Source organism: Falco peregrinus, chromosome Z (genome assembly GCF_023634155.1).
Source record: "Falco peregrinus isolate bFalPer1 chromosome Z, bFalPer1.pri, whole genome shotgun sequence".
NCBI classification, from domain to species: Eukaryota; Metazoa; Chordata; class Aves; order Falconiformes; family Falconidae; genus Falco; species Falco peregrinus.
In genome coordinates, this window is record NC_073739.1 from 28289894 (window position 1) to 28309578 (window position 19685).

General features: G+C 40.4%; 1 protein-coding gene across 2 annotated transcripts; it reads right to left on the bottom strand.

Moving 5' to 3' along the window:
• Positions 1–497: 497 nt before the first annotated feature.
• On the bottom strand, positions 498–16333 carry FAM174A (family with sequence similarity 174 member A). Of its 2 annotated transcripts, XR_008744783.1 has the most exons (4): positions 15956–16333; positions 6385–6519; positions 6166–6278; positions 498–1035 (listed from the first exon to the last, which is right to left on the bottom strand). XR_008744783.1 is itself a non-coding variant. In XM_055790868.1 (3 exons), the coding sequence occupies exons 1-3, from the start codon at positions 16234–16236 to the stop codon at positions 1014–1016; spliced, it is 438 nt and encodes a 145-aa protein (XP_055646843.1). In that variant the 5' UTR covers positions 16237–16331; the 3' UTR covers positions 498–1013. The 2 variants fall into 2 exon arrangements, 1 of the variants encoding a protein (XP_055646843.1); XM_055790868.1 differs by lacking the exon at positions 6166–6278 and having other exon boundaries at positions 15956–16331.
• Positions 16334–19685: the final 3352 nt, after the last annotated feature.

Sequence of the window (19685 nt, forward strand, 5' to 3'; positions counted from 1 at the left end):
CTGTGGAAACTGCAAGACATTTTTAAAACCAGGTCTTCCAGATCTTAAAGCTTGTTCTATTAATTTTTCTAGCACTAGTTAAAAAATAAACATAATTGCTGGATGCCAACTACATTCATATGAATATTACCACACATTTCATAGTAACAGCTGCTTCTGATGTCACTCTCTCATTTCAGAGTTACAGCAAATTTAGTATTTGACCTAGATTGTTTAAAGAGTACAAAAGTAAACAAGGGTACCCAGGAGGCTTGTATCTGTTTTACCGTGAGTCTGAACAATGACACTGCATGGACTACAGCAGCAGTACCCTGACTGAAGTCAGTAAGCAACATTTGTTCACACAAGTTGAAAATGGACCTTGCAAAAAAATTGACTCAATAGTTGTAATCAGTAGTCTAAACTGCAAAAAGATGTTGCAGTACTGCGTTTTACAAGATTGCATTAATACATTCTTAAAACCTATACTGTTGAAGTATCACGCTAATGGCTAGGAACACTGTAAATAGTTTTTATTTGTTCAATAAAGTTTACATAAAACATGTTAATTCAGTTTAAAAAACATCTCAACACACGAGGCAGTAGTTTGGCTTTTTATTTGCACAGAATAAATGATCTCCTCAACTAAAATCAAGTTCTAACAATTCTGAGGAGTCCACAGAGGCTATATTTACTTACAATTTAATATCAGCAAAAAAAAAAATAAATTGTTAACATTCCAGATTACTGTAGAAAAAGTGTATACCACACTTATGGCATACAAAAAATACCCCATTTTCAAAAGTAATCTCCCTTCCAAATAAGTTTTCATTTTAGTGTCCTCTCTCCCCGTAGACTTTACATTTAGAATTCTCTATATACAGAAAGGTACAAGTTGGTACAGTATTTATTGCAACAAATTAAGGATGCCATAATATACACAAATTAAATTAGCCCCTCCAAACTGCATATACTTTTGCTTCTTAGTCCTTCCATGAAGCAGTCTCCTTCTCTGGTTCTAAGATTAAGTTCTTTCACTGAAAGGCACGTACTTCTCTATAAGAGAAGAAACAGATGCATTAAGCTGAAATGTTCTGTTCCAAGGGGAACTTTACCCTACATTTTTGAAAATCAAACATTATGAAAAACACAGAGATGTAACATCTTATTATTAAATCTGCCTGTAAAAACTCATAGTTATCGTATTACTGTGAAGCAAAGTGCCATAAAATTCCATTAATTTAAACTTCCCAAATACAGAGACAGCTCACTTACGAAAAAAGAAAACCTGAGTTTTTACCACGTTGGGAGATATTTTTAAACTTTCAAGGGTCTGAGTTCTTTTGAAACTGTTGTAACTCTTGGTAGCATTCCACAACTGGAATGCTATCAAAATCAGAGTAAGTGCTTTTCCTTGTGCAACAGTAGTTTGTGTGTAAAGTGATTTAATGAGGATTGTAAACTATTCGTATGACTGACCTTTGAAAACCAAAGATGTGATACTAAGATACGAAGATACAAAGATGTGAAACTTCAGTTGAGATGTAGGTAAAGTTGCATGGTGAGAAACCAAACGTTAGATTTTCAGACTGACATTTAATAGTATGCTACTGAACAAAATGGCTAAAATATCCCATTACAGTAAGCTGCCCCAAAATGAAGATGCAGAGACTAGCTACATGGGTGATGAAAACAGTGGGAGTGCACTTAAATTGCATCTATGCTTAACAGAGGGCACCGTGAACTTTTTTTCATGTAGCTCTAAAAGAAAACAGCAACATTCCAAGTAATAACCTTATACAGGATGCCAGTATACTAACACTGATTTTAGGAAATAAGCCCATTTCTCTGCCTAGCCTTGGAAAGGGTCAAATAGGCTTACCAGCTAACCCAAAACAAGCCTATAGGGATTTCTAACATGCATATTGTGCCATAGAGTTTCACCTTAAAAAAGGCCTGATTGTTTTATCAGGAAAATGAAAATATCAAGGAAAACAAAAGCAGAGTGGATACTAACGCAGTCTATTAATAGGTCATAAAGAATGAAGGAAAAAAGGCAACTATTTCCTATGTAAAACAGTATTTCTGTAATTTGTTGTCCATAAGAAATGTACATGAACCCACCAAAACACGCAGATTGGAATCTGCTGTAACCGTGATTAGTTTTCAGTGCTTTTATGAGGGTAAGAAACTTATAAACTGATTAAGCTGATTCTTGACTATAGTTAAGCAAAATTGCAACTGTGATTTACTTAACAAAGGACTAAACTCAAAAACCATTAAAGGTCCCTCTTTGTTCTCTGATCAGCTGCTCCAAGCCTGACTGCATATTTATGCTACCTTAAAAAAACCCCAACCAGCTATACCTCTGAATTACTGCAAGTGTCAGGACAAAGTGTAATGACATCTGAGAATATCTGAGTATCATTATCATCAAGTTGTCCTCAGTGACTCTGATTACTTACACATTTTGTACTCCCTTTGGTCATTCTTGGTTAAGCAGTAACATGAAGACAGACTACTAAGCTTCAACACAGATGCAGAAGACTTAGTTGAACCAAGAAAAAAAACAACTGAAGAAAGTACATTCCCAATTAAGTTTTTTTTTTTAAAAATAAAGTACTCTACATTAGTTTTCAAACTTCCCTCCCAGCAATGCCATTGCTCTGCAAAGTTTGGAAAGCATTTTATCAAGCTGCTCCATAGAGATTTGTGGAGTACATTAACATGTTCAGCACTGTTCTCCTCCTATACACAGTTTCAAGATAAAAAGTAACATTTAAAACTTTGAGAGCTTCTCTCCATAAAGGAGAACACAGCAAGCTCTAAATATACATTAATGGGAGTATATTGACATTACTGACTAAACATAACTGAAGCTCTTGTCTTCTCAAGCTCCAAGTATCAAAATAATGACTTTTATAATTTAGGCACTTACTTTCGGAGCTATCTTGAAACAACAATAACATCTTCCCCCTTTATTATCTACAGTTATTCTCCTCTGAAGGTATTACTTCCAATCTGTTTAGTCAATTTTCCTCAGCAATTTAACAGAAACATGTTAAAATTAAGTTTGGTTAGATCAGTCAGCTACTCCAATAAAATTAACTTGCAGTTTCACTGGAAGGCTGACATTATCATCTCCTCTGTGAGCAAACATGAAATTTTGCAGCCCCACAAGGCAGAAATAAAGGTACACCTATGCCACAAGTTATATGTATTTACTCTAGACTATGACATGTTCAGATATTACGTGCCACTTCTCTCTCCACTTTTTCTGGCTCTTTGGACTTGGATCAAAACAACAGGTACTGCTTTTTCAGCTACAGCTGGATGCTTTTAAAATCAAATACTACTGATCTAGAAGTTCCTTCATCAACAAGATACCACAGTATGTGAGGAACCGTATTTATTAAAATAAATACTTATCTTACAACAGCTATGCCATCAGCTAAATGAAACACTACTAACGTATTCAAACTGTTTGGACCATATGTCATCCAAAGGCCTATTTTTTACAATAGTCTGGATCAGTAATCTACTTTAAAAATACTTCCAGTTTGCTTGGTATAGCTAAACAAAATTATGATCTGCAGTACTTCAGTTTGAGAGGGGCTGAGTATTTGGAAATTAGAACGCTGCTTTCTTTGGTGTGTTTCTTTTTTGTTTTGCATTGGGGTTTTTTGCCAGCTACAACACCAATGTGATTTTTTTTGTAGTTAACACAGTTAAGGGCAAGTGCAGTTCAAAGCCTACTGTCTATAGATATAAAGCGTTTGCTTTAATGCAGGTTAATTTCTTAACCATAAAACAAATTAACTTCAACCACAGAAAGTGTAGTGGTAAAAACATTCATTTCAGACATGTTTTGACAAAATGCATATTGGGATCAGAGGTAGGGCAATCCATAAGACAGTGACTTCATTGAGTATGAGTTCCCAAGATAAATTTTAAAAAGGAATGACTAGAATATGCTCTACCTGATTGAATAACCATGGCAGAAATATATAGGATCCTTGGTACAGCCCTGTTCTGATTTTGGAAGTTCTCAGGTTGGTCTTTTTAGAGTGACAGGCCATCAAAAAGCATATGTACATATATATACACCCCAGTATCACCCTAGCATGTTTGCGTGGCAAAAAGGGAGAAATAAAAATAAGGACCTCAGTCTACACCATACTTCCTTTTCTTATTGTTTTTAACTTTTGTTTCGTCCTTATACATTCTATCAGGGACAAGAATAAAATACTCAAAGATGAAATAATAACTGAAGTAAACCAGACAAGAACAGTATCTATCTGCTTTACATACTTTGGTTACTCTATAAGCTGCTGCAAGACTATAACTGCAAAATGGATTTGTAACAATTTAAAAATACTGTGCATATTAAGATACTTCTACAATAAAATACTTGAATGATCATTTTTTCTTCCTCAAATTGAACTGTTGAAATGTAGAATAAAAGAAAAAAACAAACCAACAGAAACCCACCCTCTGAAAACCTCTGATATTATTTTAGTGAACTTTCCCTTTAGGGTGTTCATAGCTTCTATTTTAATGTATGCAAAGAGGTTTAAAGAAACAGACACTGCCGCAGTTTTGTAGCTTCAGACTTACAAAATACAATCTTGTTTATTTTAATTTACAGTAAGCTTCAAAGCTATGAATTTCAGATTTCTCTGCAGAATGTGAATTTAGTTTAGACAGCAACCTACTAAGGTAAAAGAATAGGGTTAAAAGACACATGCTCCATTTCAGTGTCTGGAAAGCTTAATATAATCCCCCCAAAGCAGGTATATTGGAAGCTATTATAAGCAGCCCAAAAAATGAGAACATTTACCTACATGTATAAGACACATATATTTCAATACCACTTATTAACACAGCCTCCTCTGCACTAGAGAACACAGTACATATATTTCTATTTAACACATAGATAGTATAGTACCTTTAAATAAAATAGTGCTCTTGAGACATAATCAGCTCCTTGAAGCTTAACAACTACAACCATGCTTAATCTCCAAATAAGCATACAAGAGTATGAAGCAACCTCTAAACCATGAATACAACAGCATTGCTGTTAGTTGTGTAACACTGTTAATGATGACTAGCCATATTAATCGTGTTTATCCCTAGTAAAAAGGTTACTTGATAGTCCTGTAAATAAAGATTTATAAGGAATATCATGAAGTCTAATAAGTATGTTGAGTTACAAGAAAAGTTAAAAGATCTAAGAAAGCCATTGAGGGAATTCCTGGATATAATGTGACAATTAACTGTTACATAATGGGCATATTTTATACTGGAACAAGGCTAGTAACATGGGGTAACTAAGTGCCACATGACTCTCTAATACAGAGGAGTGGGAAGTGGAGGTATTCTGACTATTTTCTTCTACTGCATGGGGGAGAGAAAAAGGAAAGGGTGGTCTTGACTCATGAAAAAAATTTCATCTGAAAGATTCCCCCCAAGGAGACAAAAAAGACTGAACCTTTCACTTCCAAGTTCCAGAACTGCATGCCAAGTTGTTTCCTGATAAACAGCAGAACATCTGACTTACTACTCCAATACTTATAATTCATTAGAGACTTCATATATTGCATTTGTTGAATTGTTTTGATGAGACTTTAATTCAGTTTCACATTAAACAGTGCTGAATCAATTACTAGCTGTGGCTGGCAGAATTCATCATTTTACCGCCTCTGATACTTGACAGTAGCCCTTAATATGACCATTCTATGAAATAAAAACTGTCTTTGCATGTACAGCACGATGGCATTACTCCGTAAGCAAAACTTTTTTTAAAGTTTGAATTACATAAGTTTAAGTTTGGATTGATCACAATGTTTAAGTCTAAGAACAATAAGGAAATATAACAAAATTTTCCTGTATGTATATAGTTTCAGAAGGTGATTTAAGGATACGAACCCTTCTATGCAGCAGTACCAAATCTAAAACTTGTTGCTGGATCATTATCAACTATCTGCTGACTACTTCAGCAATGCACAAGACGAACAAAGCTGCTAGAAGCAGAGAACTCATAGGAGAATACACCAGAAAAATTGAGTAGCCTCCAAAATAAAAAAAAAAAAAAAAAGAAAGAAAAAAAGAGAAAGGAAAAAGCTAGTTGTCAACTTTAACATAAGCTTCAGTAATGATACTGTATTTGTAACAAAAATATCCTACCTTCCTCTCCATTTCTCTGGAACTCACATGCTGAAGACAAATGGTGTTTATCTTCTTGCCCACTAAATTCTTGCCCATTTAAAATTCAAGTGATCTTGACATCCCTTGTCCAACTACATGCATATGAAACACAGTAGTGAGCTTTCTCAGTGAAACTGCTTACCATCCATACTCCTTCACTTCTATTGCTAGAAGTACCTTTGGCTGTTATATACAAACCTTCGAGGATGATTGGCATCAAACAGTGTTGTATCATCATCATCATCATCTTGCTCTAATGGGGTCAGCTCCATGTTTTCTATGTTTGTATCCAAAACTCCGTATCTTCGGGTTTTTCTGTTTCGCCTTCTGAGCCTGAAATGTATTTAAAAATATTTAAGTTCTATAAATTCTTCTCTACTTTCTATTCCAACAATGTTAGAAAACTATCCTTTAAAATACAGCTATATTGATACTCACCATAAATGTAAAAAAAATTAGTATAGGTACAGGTGTACACACTTAGCTCTAAGATATCGAGAAGTCAGACAACGCTAAGTGTCAAGCGTTTACATGAAACAACTAAGGCCAGTAAGAACATCATCTGTAGTTTTGTACAGAATTACAGTAGTGAATGCAAAAAGCTTATACAGGCACTTGGTAGCTAAATGCAAGAGCCAGGTAAAATTACATGCAAAAGCACACTTCTAGCAGATCCTACAATGAGAAAAAAATTATCTTGCTACATATCCCCTATGTGTTTTATGCATCTTTTATAAAGCAGCGGATCAAATAAGAAAGAAACTCAACAGAGTTATAGCAAAGATACACACAAGTCATAGGTCCACATTGAAACACCATCATTTGAGAAATCTTTTATAACTATCAAGTTAAAAACATTGTTTATAATTACACTCTGGAATGAGAACTTGTAGAGTCAATGTCTTGTATGCTTCACAAAACACAGACGGAAGAGAGGCAGCGATCCAGATTTCTGGGTTAAGGGACAGGGCTTATCACAGATGAACTGACTGTTTGCATCTGCTTTTCTCACTTTCCGTGGCTTCTCTACGTGGGCCTGGGTCCCACATAAGCCCCAGACACACTCACGCACTTAACTGTTCTATTTGGCATTGCAGAACTATTCCTATACACACCGAATATGCCTTCCTCAAGTCTTTGAAGATCAGGAACTTGGATCACTAGCAACTCAGCACACACTATGCAAAGGCACTGATTTACAAAATGCTGACAAAGTCAGGTACTGTATACTAGCAAACAGCTGCTACATTAAAGGTATCGGACAAAAAAAAAATAATCTGCTTTCTATGCATTTAGTGCTAAACTCAAATGGGATAGTAGCCTTCCCTTTTAGAAACTCCAGATCTACAAAACCAAGCTAGGTATCTAGAAAATGTGCCTACAACATTCAGGAACCGCAATACTGGATATTTCAGAGCTAATAATCAAAAAGATTATTTATGCAAAACATATTATGCTACTATAGTATGTACCATACTTTACTATAGTATGTACTATAACTTTAACCGCCTGGTAAGAGATATCAAATACAATATTGAGACTCAGCTTCACATTCTGTCCTGAATTCTGTTGTGCTTAAATAATTTTTTTAAATGCTTCTTGGAAAAGCGTTCACTTTTTCACACCAGGGTAACTTTGAAAGGACACACAGTAGTATCCAGTCTTGATTTAGACTATATTTCATTGTATTAGACCTCCTTTTGTAACTAAGAAGCAAACGTAACCTTGTTAGGATGGGAAGGGTATAAAATACACCTAATTCTTCAATGTGCTCCAACTTCTGATATTATATAAAAAAACAAAAAAAATCAGCATGATCATTTCCTCCACCCCCAACTACGATTTGAAATAGCAGCAGCTGTTGTGCCAAGCATTTAAGTACTTTAGCACAACTTAAAAGTACGTAACGTCATCGTGTGAAGCTAAGGCTAATATCAAAGATGCAAATTTCACCTTTTTGCTCACAACAAAGTTCCTTCCATTTTTTTCCTTCATTTTATCTGGCCTTTAGTCCTCAATATAGAAAGAAGCTGTATATTTCAAGTACCACGCAGAAGAAAATTCTAAAATTTTAAGATGGTGAAAACCATAGTTGTTTCATATATATCTTATCTTTTTGTACTGAAGTAGAAGCTGGGCAATTGGTGGTAGGACAAGCATTCCCAGACATTCTAGTAGTCTAGATATTATCTTGAACACAAATAAAACAGGAAATGAAGGAGAGGCAGTTCATGCTATTCGCAGAGTCAATATTTCTGTCAAGCTCACCATATACTTTACTTTTTTACTTATTGGGAAAAAATGAAATTGAATCACTACTGTGAGCTGAGAATAACCTAAAACAGTCATAGCAAATATCCAGATTGTGATAATGAAGAAAAAAATTTACCACAAGCCTGGCACGAATTTCTAGATTCAAACAAATGCTGTTGAAAAAGTGGTAACAGAATTTTTTGTGACATGAAAACTTTCACTACATACAGATTAGTCAAAAGATTAAAGCTAAAATACTGGAGATGCTTATGCAACATGCATGTATGGTCAATAACTATGACAGCAGAACGGTCAGGAGTGTTAACAAAAACTTAAACCTTTTTACCCTTTGACTGTTAGGAAAACCTAGGACAAAATCCCATTCCATTAAAGTCAGTAGTGCTCTCTATGCTTCTCATGAACTAAACAGAGATAATTTTCATTTTTATAGTTACTATGGACTTTGTTACTTTATAGTTACTATAGTTACTTTGGCATCTAATAAGATAAAAGTTATGAAAGTGGATTTAAAACAACATAAAAAGTCGATGTTATACTTCTACATGCTTAGTCCTAATCCTTCCTCAAATACAGCTAATAACAGTAGAGGAATCCATAAGGAAATATAAACAGGTATTATCTGAGTAACATCAGAAATGGCATAGATTTTTAAACTACGAGGACAGCTAAATAAGAGAAACTAAGAATGCTGGTATTTAAAAAAAGGCAGAAAGTGTGTTAAGAAAATGAGATGTGAAGCAAAACAACAGGTCAAGTTTAAAGCACATCCAGTGCCTAAAGAAACTCAGAACTGCAAGAAACAGACTTGAGTGGGAAGAGTTTAAAAAAATCCCACCACCACAGAGTATGGTAAAAAACAGCCACTACATAACACGTGACCTCCTTTTGGGGTGGGATACAATTCCAAAACTGACTGCTGACAGAAATCTCAAAATCTCAGTCATCTCAGGCAGTACAATGTTAGCTTAGATCCCAGAACTTCCTTGTACAAAAAGGTATTCTAAACTACGTATTTGTAAGTTCTTTGAATGCTTATCTGGTGTACCAAATACAAACATCTTCTGAACATGTCTGCCCAAAGAAGTAGCAGAAGAATCATTAAAAAGCAAAAAGCAACAGGGCAAGGTACCTTTACATAACAGAATTTTCTCATTTCCATGAAGTCTTGATAATTAATTGGTTTAGTTTTGTGTATCACCACATTGATGGGATATATTTTGAGAAACTGGTATTTTCAATGTCAAATTCTACTGCAGTTAGAAGTAAACCTCCTTCAAAGCAACAAGAGAGTTCAAACACAAGTCTTACCTGCATCTGATATCAGGTAAAAGGATCACTGCAATATTTGTCCTTAATTCCATCCAGAAAATTAATTTTGCATAATAACTGTGTAAAATATTTTCTCCCAAGGACCTTTCTATTTATTTTCTGTGTAGAACAGAGCATTGTAGGATTTGCAGGATAATGGCTGCTTATAAGCCGATGTAACTTAAAACAGCTTCCAAACAATTTTTACCTTCTTTTAGGGGAATCCTGAAAAAGGAGATGCAAACATAGCCTTAAAACAAACTACTCAGTCCTTAGACTGTACCAGAAAGGAAAAAACCAAACCACTGCATGCATTAGAGAAAAACCTAGGCAAACAAAAGGAAAACAGATCTCAAACGAGATAGCTTTTCAATGCTGATAATCACAGAGAGAAGCCAGTGCTATCTATCAAGCCTGTAAATGCTTTCCAAAAAGTTCAAGACGTCCTCATTCTACTGTCACATTATTACACTCCATGCAAATTCAAGAAATTTAATGCAATTTAGATCTAAAAGGCTGGCATAAATCCATACTGTTTAATGCTGTGAGTGAAGTCCCACCCTAGGAGCACAAACACCAATACCATTTCTTAAAAGAAGACCGATAAACACATCAGCAGCACTGGTGTAACAGAATTATTTAGAATAATACAAGATTGACTATGACTCACAATACATATATAGAATTTCTATCATGATTACACACGTCACATACGGCATACTTATTGCATATTGCAAGCTTAATATAGAAATGTCTCTAAACAATAAAAATGTTAGCACAAAATGACATTTTCCTGTAGTCATTCCCACCTATATAAGGGGAGACCAAACAAGCTATATTACACTATCCTAATTTGTCCAGGTGTAAGGTAGCACTCTTGCAGCAAGCCACAAATACTTCAAACAAGATCAGTTCAATAAATAAGCAATTGCTAATAACCTTGTCCTTTTAGGTGAAGTGTCTTTCTATTAGCAGCTTTTTACTTTTAGTAAACTCTACAATAAACCAACCTCCTCAACTCATCACCCTTCAGCTTCACAGTATTTTAGACAATTCTGAGTATCTGCCAAGGAATCTGCAGCTCTCATCACCTAAACCCAGAGGTAAGTCATACTCATGGACCAGTAATATGCCTTCTCAGAAGTGAAACTCAGATTTTCTTGCTCAATAGTTCCAAAGACAGACTATTTTCAAATAGGCAGATGAGTTACGGGCACACACTCACAGCTCTGCAAAAATGGAAGAGTTTGGTAACGGTCTGTAGACAGAACTAAGTTTTTACCTGTCCCAGAGTCGAGCCAGTGCTTGGAAAGTTCCATGCTAAAGTTTTCTTATATCTTGTGCTACAAAATATGCTACAGTTAACTCATATTCTCCATTAAATCATATTTTCAATAAAAATCATTTTTCCTGAACTATGAGCTATATTCATTACAAAAAGTATTCTCATAAAGTAATTACTTGAAGTGGGCTTTTCTTCTGCAAAAGTTATGCATGAACTACAGATTTCACACCCATGAAAGACATTCAGTAATCATCCTTCAAAAGGCTTTTAAATAACTTCCTAGACATTTATTTTACATTAAAATCATGATACAGAATTCATACTGAAACATACTTTGAATGCTTCACTTAACATGTCAAATTATGTAGCCCACTTTTCCCCTAAAAAGAAAAGTTATTTCACCACGCCTGCTGTGCCCTGTTTTCTCATCACCTGAGAAAGAGGGCAGGTACTTCTTCCTACATAAACGTGGAGTAAGACCTTTCTCTGGAAAAGGACTCGTTAAAAACCCCCAGCTCTCCAGCCAGAGCAACAGGAGAAAACCCAAAAGGATACATGAATTGTAACTTCAGCTTTTCTGTGCATCAGAAGGGGCTAACACATAAGGTATTTTATGTAAATATCAAAACTATGAAGCGAAAAAGGTGATAAAACTACACTGATAGAGTGAACAAGGCATCACTGTGTCTCAGTTTTCTTTCGATGGATATGCTGCATGATCTCGGACTTCATACTTTATTCTTTGCAATTCTTCTATTATAAAAGGAGTTTGGTATATACCAGAATCAGGGTCCATAAAAGCCCCAGAATTCTGTTTTAATTGGCAGAATTAACTACTGTAGCAAAACAAGTCTTTATACACAAGACCTTCAAGGTTACTCCAAGACAAGGGAGTCTAGAAAAGACTAAGGCTTCATTATAATAAAGATTGCTTTCACCAAAAGTGATTGGAAAAAAAACCAAAAAAAGTGTCAACACAAAAAAAGCCCAAACCTTTCTTACTGTAAGTGATAAAACACAGGAACATGTTGCCCAGAGAGAGTTGTAGAATCTGCATCATTAGAGATATTCAAAACTCAACTGGACAAGGGCTGAGGAACCTGCAGTAGGTGACCCTGCCATAATCAGGAACTAGACTAAATCTCTAGAGCTCTCTGACAGCCTCTGCCACCCTGTGCCTTGTCCATTTCAGTTGTCACAACTATTGACAATACCTCCCAAATTAAGCTTGATGTACCAGAAGAAGGAGATGTGCAAGCAGCCCATGCTTTATAATCAGGGGGTTCAAACACGTCCACATACAAAGCCAGAAATGAAATGAACATTTTTTTTTTTTTCCAGACAGAGGAATTGCATCATCAGTAGTATCACCTGAGAAGGCTGACAGGAGATTGCTACAGATTACACAACCATTCCCAACCAAAATCCATATCCAAAAGTGGAGAGTCGTTAGCCACATTACTGAAGTTGTATCAGCTTGCAAAATATTTTCCTGAAAACACACTTTCAGTGCACCATCTTCACAGAAAGTCACATGGCTCTGAAAACAAAAAACTCCTACCTTTAAAAGAACGTATAAAATTGATAAAGGCAGACATTGGTACCTTCTTGAATCAGGCAAAGCTTTGGCTCAAGGTATCTCAACAGAAAGTAGCTAGATTTTCTAGGTAAAGTCTTTACCAGAACTTGAAAAAATTTACGTTTTATTTTAAATTTACAGAACTTTCCTCTGAATAAATCAATATGAAGTCTGTGTATATATTAAGCTAGAATACAGTATTTTGGTTGGAAGGGACCTACAAAGACCATCTAGCCCAGGGGTCCTCACACTGTTTAACCAGGGGCCGGCGCAGATGCAGTGGCAGGCAGCCATCTGCAGCTGCTTGGTTTCCCCCCCCGCAACCCGCGGTGGGGGGGGGCAGGGGGGGGTCTGTAAATACCGGGGGCCGGATTGAGGACCCTGGGGGGCTGTACCCAGCCCGCGGGCCCTAGTCTGAAGACCCCTGGTCTAGTACAACTGCCTGACCACTTAGGGCTGACCGAAAATTAAAGCATGTTATTAAGGACACGGTCCAAATGACTTTTAAACCCTGACCACCTCTCTAAGCCTGTTCCAGTGTTTGACCACCCTGTCGGTAAAGAAATGCTTCCTAATGTCCAGTCTAAACCCCCCCTGGCACAGCTTTGAGCCATTCCCAGGCGTCCTGTCACTGACAGCAGGGAGAAGAGCTCAGCACCTCCCTCTCCTCTCCCCTCCTCCCGCCCCCCCGGCAGCTATAGAGAGCAATGAGGTCGCCCCCAGCCTCCCTGTCTCCAAACCAGACCACCCCAAAGCCCCCAGCTGCTCCTCACAGGCCATGCCTTCCAGCCCTCCCACCAGCTAGGCTGCCCTCCTCTGGGCACATTCAAGTACCCTGACATTATTTTTAAATTGTGGGGCCCAGAACTGCACGCAATACTCAAGGGGAGGCCACACTAATGCCAAGTACAGTGGGATATTCACCTCTTTGGACCGGCTGGTTATGCTGTGTTTGATGCATCCCAGGATGCAGAGGTTTGTCCTCTTGGCTGCCAGGGCTCACTGATGACTCATATTGAGCCTGTTGTCAGCCAGCATCCCCCAGATCCCTTTCTGCAGGGATGCTTTCCAGTCACTCCTTTTTGCATTTATATTTGTGCCTGGCATTTTGCCGTCCCAGGTGCAGAACCCAGCACATGCACTTGTTAAAGTTTCATCCTATTAATAATTTCCCAATGCTCCAAACCATCTAGATCTCTCTGCAAAGCATCTTGTCCCTCCAAACAGTCACCAGTGGACTCATATTGAACTTACTGTCAACCAGCACTCCCAGATCCCTTTCTGCTGGGCTGCTCTTCCAGCCACTCCTCTCCCAACCTGTGTCCAGTATCACTCCATCCCGGGTGAGAGGCCGGCATTTGCTCTTGTGAAATTTCATTCCACTGATGGTTGTCCAATATTCCAAACTCTCTAGATTGCTCTGCAAGACCTCTTGTCCCTCAACAGAGCCAACTGCACCTCCCAGTTTGGTATCATCAGCAAACCTGCTAATGGTGCATTCAACTCCTGCCTCCTCATGACTGATAAATACATTGGATGGAACTTGCCCTAAAATTGAGCCCTAAGGAACACTGCTGGTGACTCGTCACCAGCCAGATGTAGCCCCATTCACTACAACACTTTAAGCCCTGCCATTCAGTGAATTCATCATCCAGTGCACTGTGAACCTGTTCATCCCACAGCTGGGCAACTTGTCCAGAAGGATGCTGTAAGGGACAATATCAAAAGCCTTAGCAAGATCCAGAAAAACTACATCCACCACCTTCCCTTCATCCACTAGGCAGGTGACCTAGCTGAGAGTTCATAAAAAGCCTTGAAGCTTTTATGTCTGATAACAATACATATGGTTTCATTGCGAGAAAGTCTTTCGGAAGGAAACTAGGAGGTTTGTACCTAAACCTTAAATTCCTTATTACAACCATTAGCAAAAATATTCAAGTCATAAGTTCAAATTCAAAAGTATATGGTTCATCTACAAATTTCAGAAGCAAGAGGCAACAGAAAGATGCAGCAGTATTACAGAACATGAGTTTTAACCTTCCTGTTTACAGTATCACATAGACAACAGTCCAGTTTCAAATGCTGAAGAGCAATCTTCCTATGGCCAAAACCAGAATATCAAAAAATTGCCACTTATGCAGAAAATAATGGCAGTAGATGAGAATTTCCTTTCCCAGCTCCTGCAATGAGAGGGTTTGTTTTTTTTTATTGACTTGGTCTTTCCATACTACTACTCAGAACTCCAAATCCAACAGGCTCCTGTTAGGAGGTTAGGAGGAACAGAAACACTGTGAAGTGTTCATATTAATATTCACTTGCTTAAAAGATTATGCCATTTCCTTTAAGATATGGTATCATCAAGATACGGATTCAAATGAAAGTATGACTGAAGGCTGCTCAAGAGTGATGTGTAAGCGCTACAGAGCAAGCAAGATATCCTAGTCCACGCGGAGTGCATGTCTCAGTAAGCGTCCCACACAGACCACTGTCTTTCAGCTATGTTTCTGGATTAAATGATGAAGGTACTGGTCATACTAATGACCAGTATATCTAACTACAATGAGAAGTGCTTGCTGCATAATCTATACGCTTTATGCATAATCACATGCTTGTGCTTTGTCCCAAAGAGTTCACAGTTTAAGCATGAGAAATAGCAAGTAAAACTGCAAAAGACAACAAAACACAGTGACAAACACCGTAATGCATATCATGTTATGCAGTCACTAGTTTCTGTTGAGAAACAAAGGCAAATGATGCAAGTTTTTTAAGGGCCCTTTCCTGAAGAAAGTGCAAACCAGAGAATTTTACTGAAAAAGCAAGCACAAAAGAAAGATGTTTACTGACAAAGAAGGGGAGATGGACAAATTCGGTAGCCTAGTGAGACAGCTGTTTCCAAACAGGGCAAAAACGACCCACAGAACGCACAGAATTAAATTCAGCTGGACGGACGGCTGTCAACAGTGACAAGTCCACTTGAAGAGAACCGGGGGGCGCCAGGAGAAGCCCAGCACAGACGAACGGTATCACAGCTGCGAGCGGAGCCCGCCAGCACCTCTCCGCCCGCAGGCGGCGGGGAGGCGGCAGCAGGCCTCTCCCAGGCGCCTCAGCCGGCGGCGCCCCCCCAGGCGGCGGAGCCAGGCCCCGCTCGCCGGCCCCCGTCAGCAGCCGAGGGGACCCCGACCGCCCACACGCCGGGCCGGGAGCGGCGCGGCGCTGGCAGGAGTAGGGCCGGCCCCGGCCCGCTGCCTCCGCACGGCGGCCAGCAACGCCGCCGCCTGCCCGCTCGCTCCCCGCGGCAGCGCCGCCGCGGCCCCCGCCCTCACCGCACGGTCCGGATCACGAAGTAGACGATGAGCGCTCCGCTAGTCAGCACCAGCACGGACAGGGCGCGCTGGGTCATGGGCTGGCCTTGCTCAGGCGGCGCCGACACCTCCGCCAGGCGGCTGCCGCTGCTCCGCGTGGCGCCCCCGCCGGCCACCTCCGTGGGGCGAGGGGAGGCAGTGGCGGCGCTCCGGCGGGGAAGGGCGGCCGCCGCCGCCACCTCCCAGCAACGGGCAGACAGCAGCAGCCCCGTCAGCAACCAGGGCAGCGGTGGCGTCCACATGTCGCCCCCTCCTCCCGCCCAGCGCCGGGCCCGACCCCCGCTGCCGCCCAGCGCGGCCTAAGCGCGGCCGGGCCCTGCCGCCCTCTGGCCTCCGGAAGCGGAAGCGCCCGGCGCTGCCATGGAGGCGCCGGCGGGCATCCCGCCCCGCTGCCGGCTGCGGGGACGCGTCGCGGGGCGGGGCGCGGCCTGCCGGGGCCGGGGCTGAGGCTGAGGCGCGGGGAGGCAGGTCGGCGGGAGCGCGGGTTGCCTGGGCCGGCCCGCCTTGCCCCCCGGCACCGCAGGGTGCAGCCGGCTGCCGAAGCGGGCCGCTTCTGTCCCGCAGCCTCCGCTGAGCCCCCGCCGGCAGCTGCGCAGTGGCCGGGCCCGTCGGCTGCCGGGCCCGCGGGTGTCTGGGGGTAGGGCCCGCGTGGCTGGGCGGCGGGGTACGCGCAGGGGCCGGGCTGCAGGCTGGGCACCCACAGCTGCCGCTTCTGCCCTGTGCCTCTTGGGTGGCATTTTGGCGTTCAGAGCTTGGAGGGAACTTCTGTAGGTCAGGCTAGTAGGGGATGTGCATGTTCTTGCTCATAATGGCCAGATGTTACAGGTGTGGTGATGAGTTACCAGATTTGTGGTCCACTCGGCTTTTCCTATATTAAGCCTTTAAGCAAAATGATTAAGGAAAGATAAGCAGAAGGAGGGAAATACTGGAAAATACTAGGGCCTGAAGACTTGGACTGCAGTTTTTGCTTCAGTTGAGGTCAAATGATGGAAAGATCAGAAAAGTGGTTGTGTCTAAGTGGACACAACTACCATCTAAGCAGCTTTCAGGAGCCCAGCGTGCACGTAGAAGAAGAAATCCATGCTGGCAGTTGTCATGTTAAGAAGGGGGGTTTCCTCAAACCCTCTATGTTTGATCCACCTGTCAGTTTCCCAAGAAAGATGAGACCCTTGTGCCCGACCACCCTGCCCGCTCCCTGCGTTCTGACAGCCCACCGTATCGGAGGGTGATTCAACCAACTTGTGCAGGGACCCTCCCGACAGCGTCACTGAGTCAAATCCCTGACAATAGCTATTCAAATCTCCAGAGCCTTATACAAAATGTTTAGCTGAAGGTTTTTATTTTACAAAATACAGGTTTGTGACAGAGCAAGGTTCAAAGATCGCTGGTGATAATACACTGACTGCAAAACAAGCTTAAAACAACATGCTTAAAAGAGCTAGCATGAGATAGTCATAGAATGAAGTTCATACCCAATAGGCGTCCTGATGGGGTAGAAGACAGGTTCAGCCCATCGACTGATCCCAGAAGTTACAATGGAGTCTCCCCTAACTTCTCCCCTTGGTTGTCCACTTTGATACTTCACAGTTCACTGCACATTCACCATCACACACAGGATTGGTCACTAGCCTGTCGCCTCCCCAGTGCAAACCAGTACGTATCCTCAGACAGTACTGCTGAAGTTCTTCACTAACTATGCATGCTCTCCAAGCAGGGGTTTGCCCTCTTTCAGGGGGCTATTTGAGCAGGAGGTCGTGGTCTCCCACTGCCACAATTGCCTTTGTTCTACTTTCAATGAATTTTATGTTGATGTATGGGGATCGTGACACCGTATCAGCTTCTCAGCTAGAACTTAGAACTTTATAGAGGGTGGGTCAGCTTGACCTAATATTGTGACACTAAATCAAAATGTGCTATTTCGGGAGTTTGGGTAGCAGTTCCTCCCCTTTAGATTTATTCAGGACCAGTCCACTTTCTTCATATTTAGGTGACGCTTGAGTGACTCTAGTCATACATATTGTTGTTATTGATTGGTATGATGTGCCCAGTGAGGTGTGGAAGTACCTTGGAGGCAGGTAACTTTGGGAGGGAGGTGTGCGTTAGTATTACAATGACATTATTTCATCTGAGGAATGTAATTCTGCCACAGTGGTTGGCTCAGTAGCAGACTTCTTATAGATTTTTCATGTGACAACTAGTACGCAGCTTATCAGCTGTGTGGTGCCATCAAGTTCCCACTCCTGTGGGGAACACAACAGAGCCTGGCCATGGTGTCTCTACTCTGCTCCAGCCTCCGTTACTCCTATCAGCAGGTGCTGAGATGGCAAGGTGTGCTGCTTAGGAAGCTGTGGTAAAGCAGTTTCTGTGCATGCCAACCACCCTGAAAGCGATAGCTGTATTTTACCCCAAAAAGTTTCTATAATACTATGATTCTATTTAGGTCCCAGTTTTCTCTAATTCCAGCCCCCAACGCCGCCTCCAAGTAATTTTCCCACAGCAGTAAGCTCTTTTTCATTTCTCACAGTATCAAAGGAAATGGATAAAATGCCAGAGTAACAAATAAACCTTGTACAGTAATATTTATTCATTTGACGTAACATGGATAACTACCAGATTTTGTATATGAGCAGGCTTGTTCTGATATCCCAGAGGCCTTAAAACTTTTCAATTTATCAATCAGATCAGGTCATGTAAAATCACATATAGGCAATTTCAGCTGTGATTATTTAATAAACTATTAACAAGTTTAGCTCTTAGTTAACTGGGAGAACAAACTCAAGGTCTTCTGGCACACAAACAATGAGATGGAATTTGGAAAGGGTAAAGCTGATTTAAATAGCATGTGTGCCGTTTAACTACCCCTTGAAAAAGTGGTCCTTTTTACAGGAATATTGTTTCAGATGCTTTGAACAACAGTTTTTGCTGAAGGAACTGAAGTGAGCATGTGACTAAGCTTTCTTGACAGCTTTCTCCATGGTTTATAACTTTGATAGAGCTTGACTGATTGAGGTCATCCCACCCCCAATATCTATCAGGCTTCTCCCCCATGAATTCTCTTGAGGTGTATTTCTTCCTGACAAGTCCAAGCAACTGCCTTCCAGCACAGTGGCTTATGACTGAGGAAAGTGTTCTATTGAAAAGTCAAGGAGAAATACTTTTTAGAATGTCAGTCATTGATGTTAAACTGTCCTAAAGAAATGTCAGCGATGCATGGACTGTGTGAGATGTAACAGTACTGGGATACTCACTCAGGGGAATGCAACAACATATTGCATGGCAAACTGTGTGTCAGATGCAAAGCATGAGGAAAAAAAAAAGGGGGATCATCTTGGTCAGTGAAGACTATGGGATGGCTTAATATTCTCATTTTTCAATGTCCATATTTGCAAAACTACTCTTCTTAAAATTTAGGGTTCTAGTGCTGTATGGCCAGGGAAAGTCGTTTTTTTTCCAAAATGAGAAGCTAGTGCTTTTTTTTCAGCAAGGTAAGATAGGCTTTGAATTTTCAGAAGAGAAAATAAAAGCACAGCAATTTGTGTTATTTTGAAATAAAAACAATTATTGAAGTCTTTGCAGATTTCTTCGTTGTTTTGTTTTTTTTAACCACTGAAGTGCATAGATTTGGTATTCAGGTTAGGTATAAATAAACTTCAGGTTTGAATGGAAAAAATTGCTTTAAGAGAGCTATGAA

Excerpts from the sequence above, each read along its gene's own strand:
- FAM174A (XM_055790868.1), bottom strand. The coding sequence starts at position 16,236 with ATGTGGACGCCACCGCTGCCCTGGTTGCTGACGGGGCTGCTGCTGTCT. Across the intron at positions 6,520-15,955 it reads TTCGTGATCCGGACCGTGCG|GCTCAGAAGGCGAAACAGAA; the intron begins GTGAGGGCGGGG and ends AATACATTTCAG. Across the intron at positions 1,036-6,384 it reads GATGCCAATCATCCTCGAAG|AGAAGTACGTGCCTTTCAGT; the intron begins GTTTGTATATAA and ends CTTCTCTTATAG.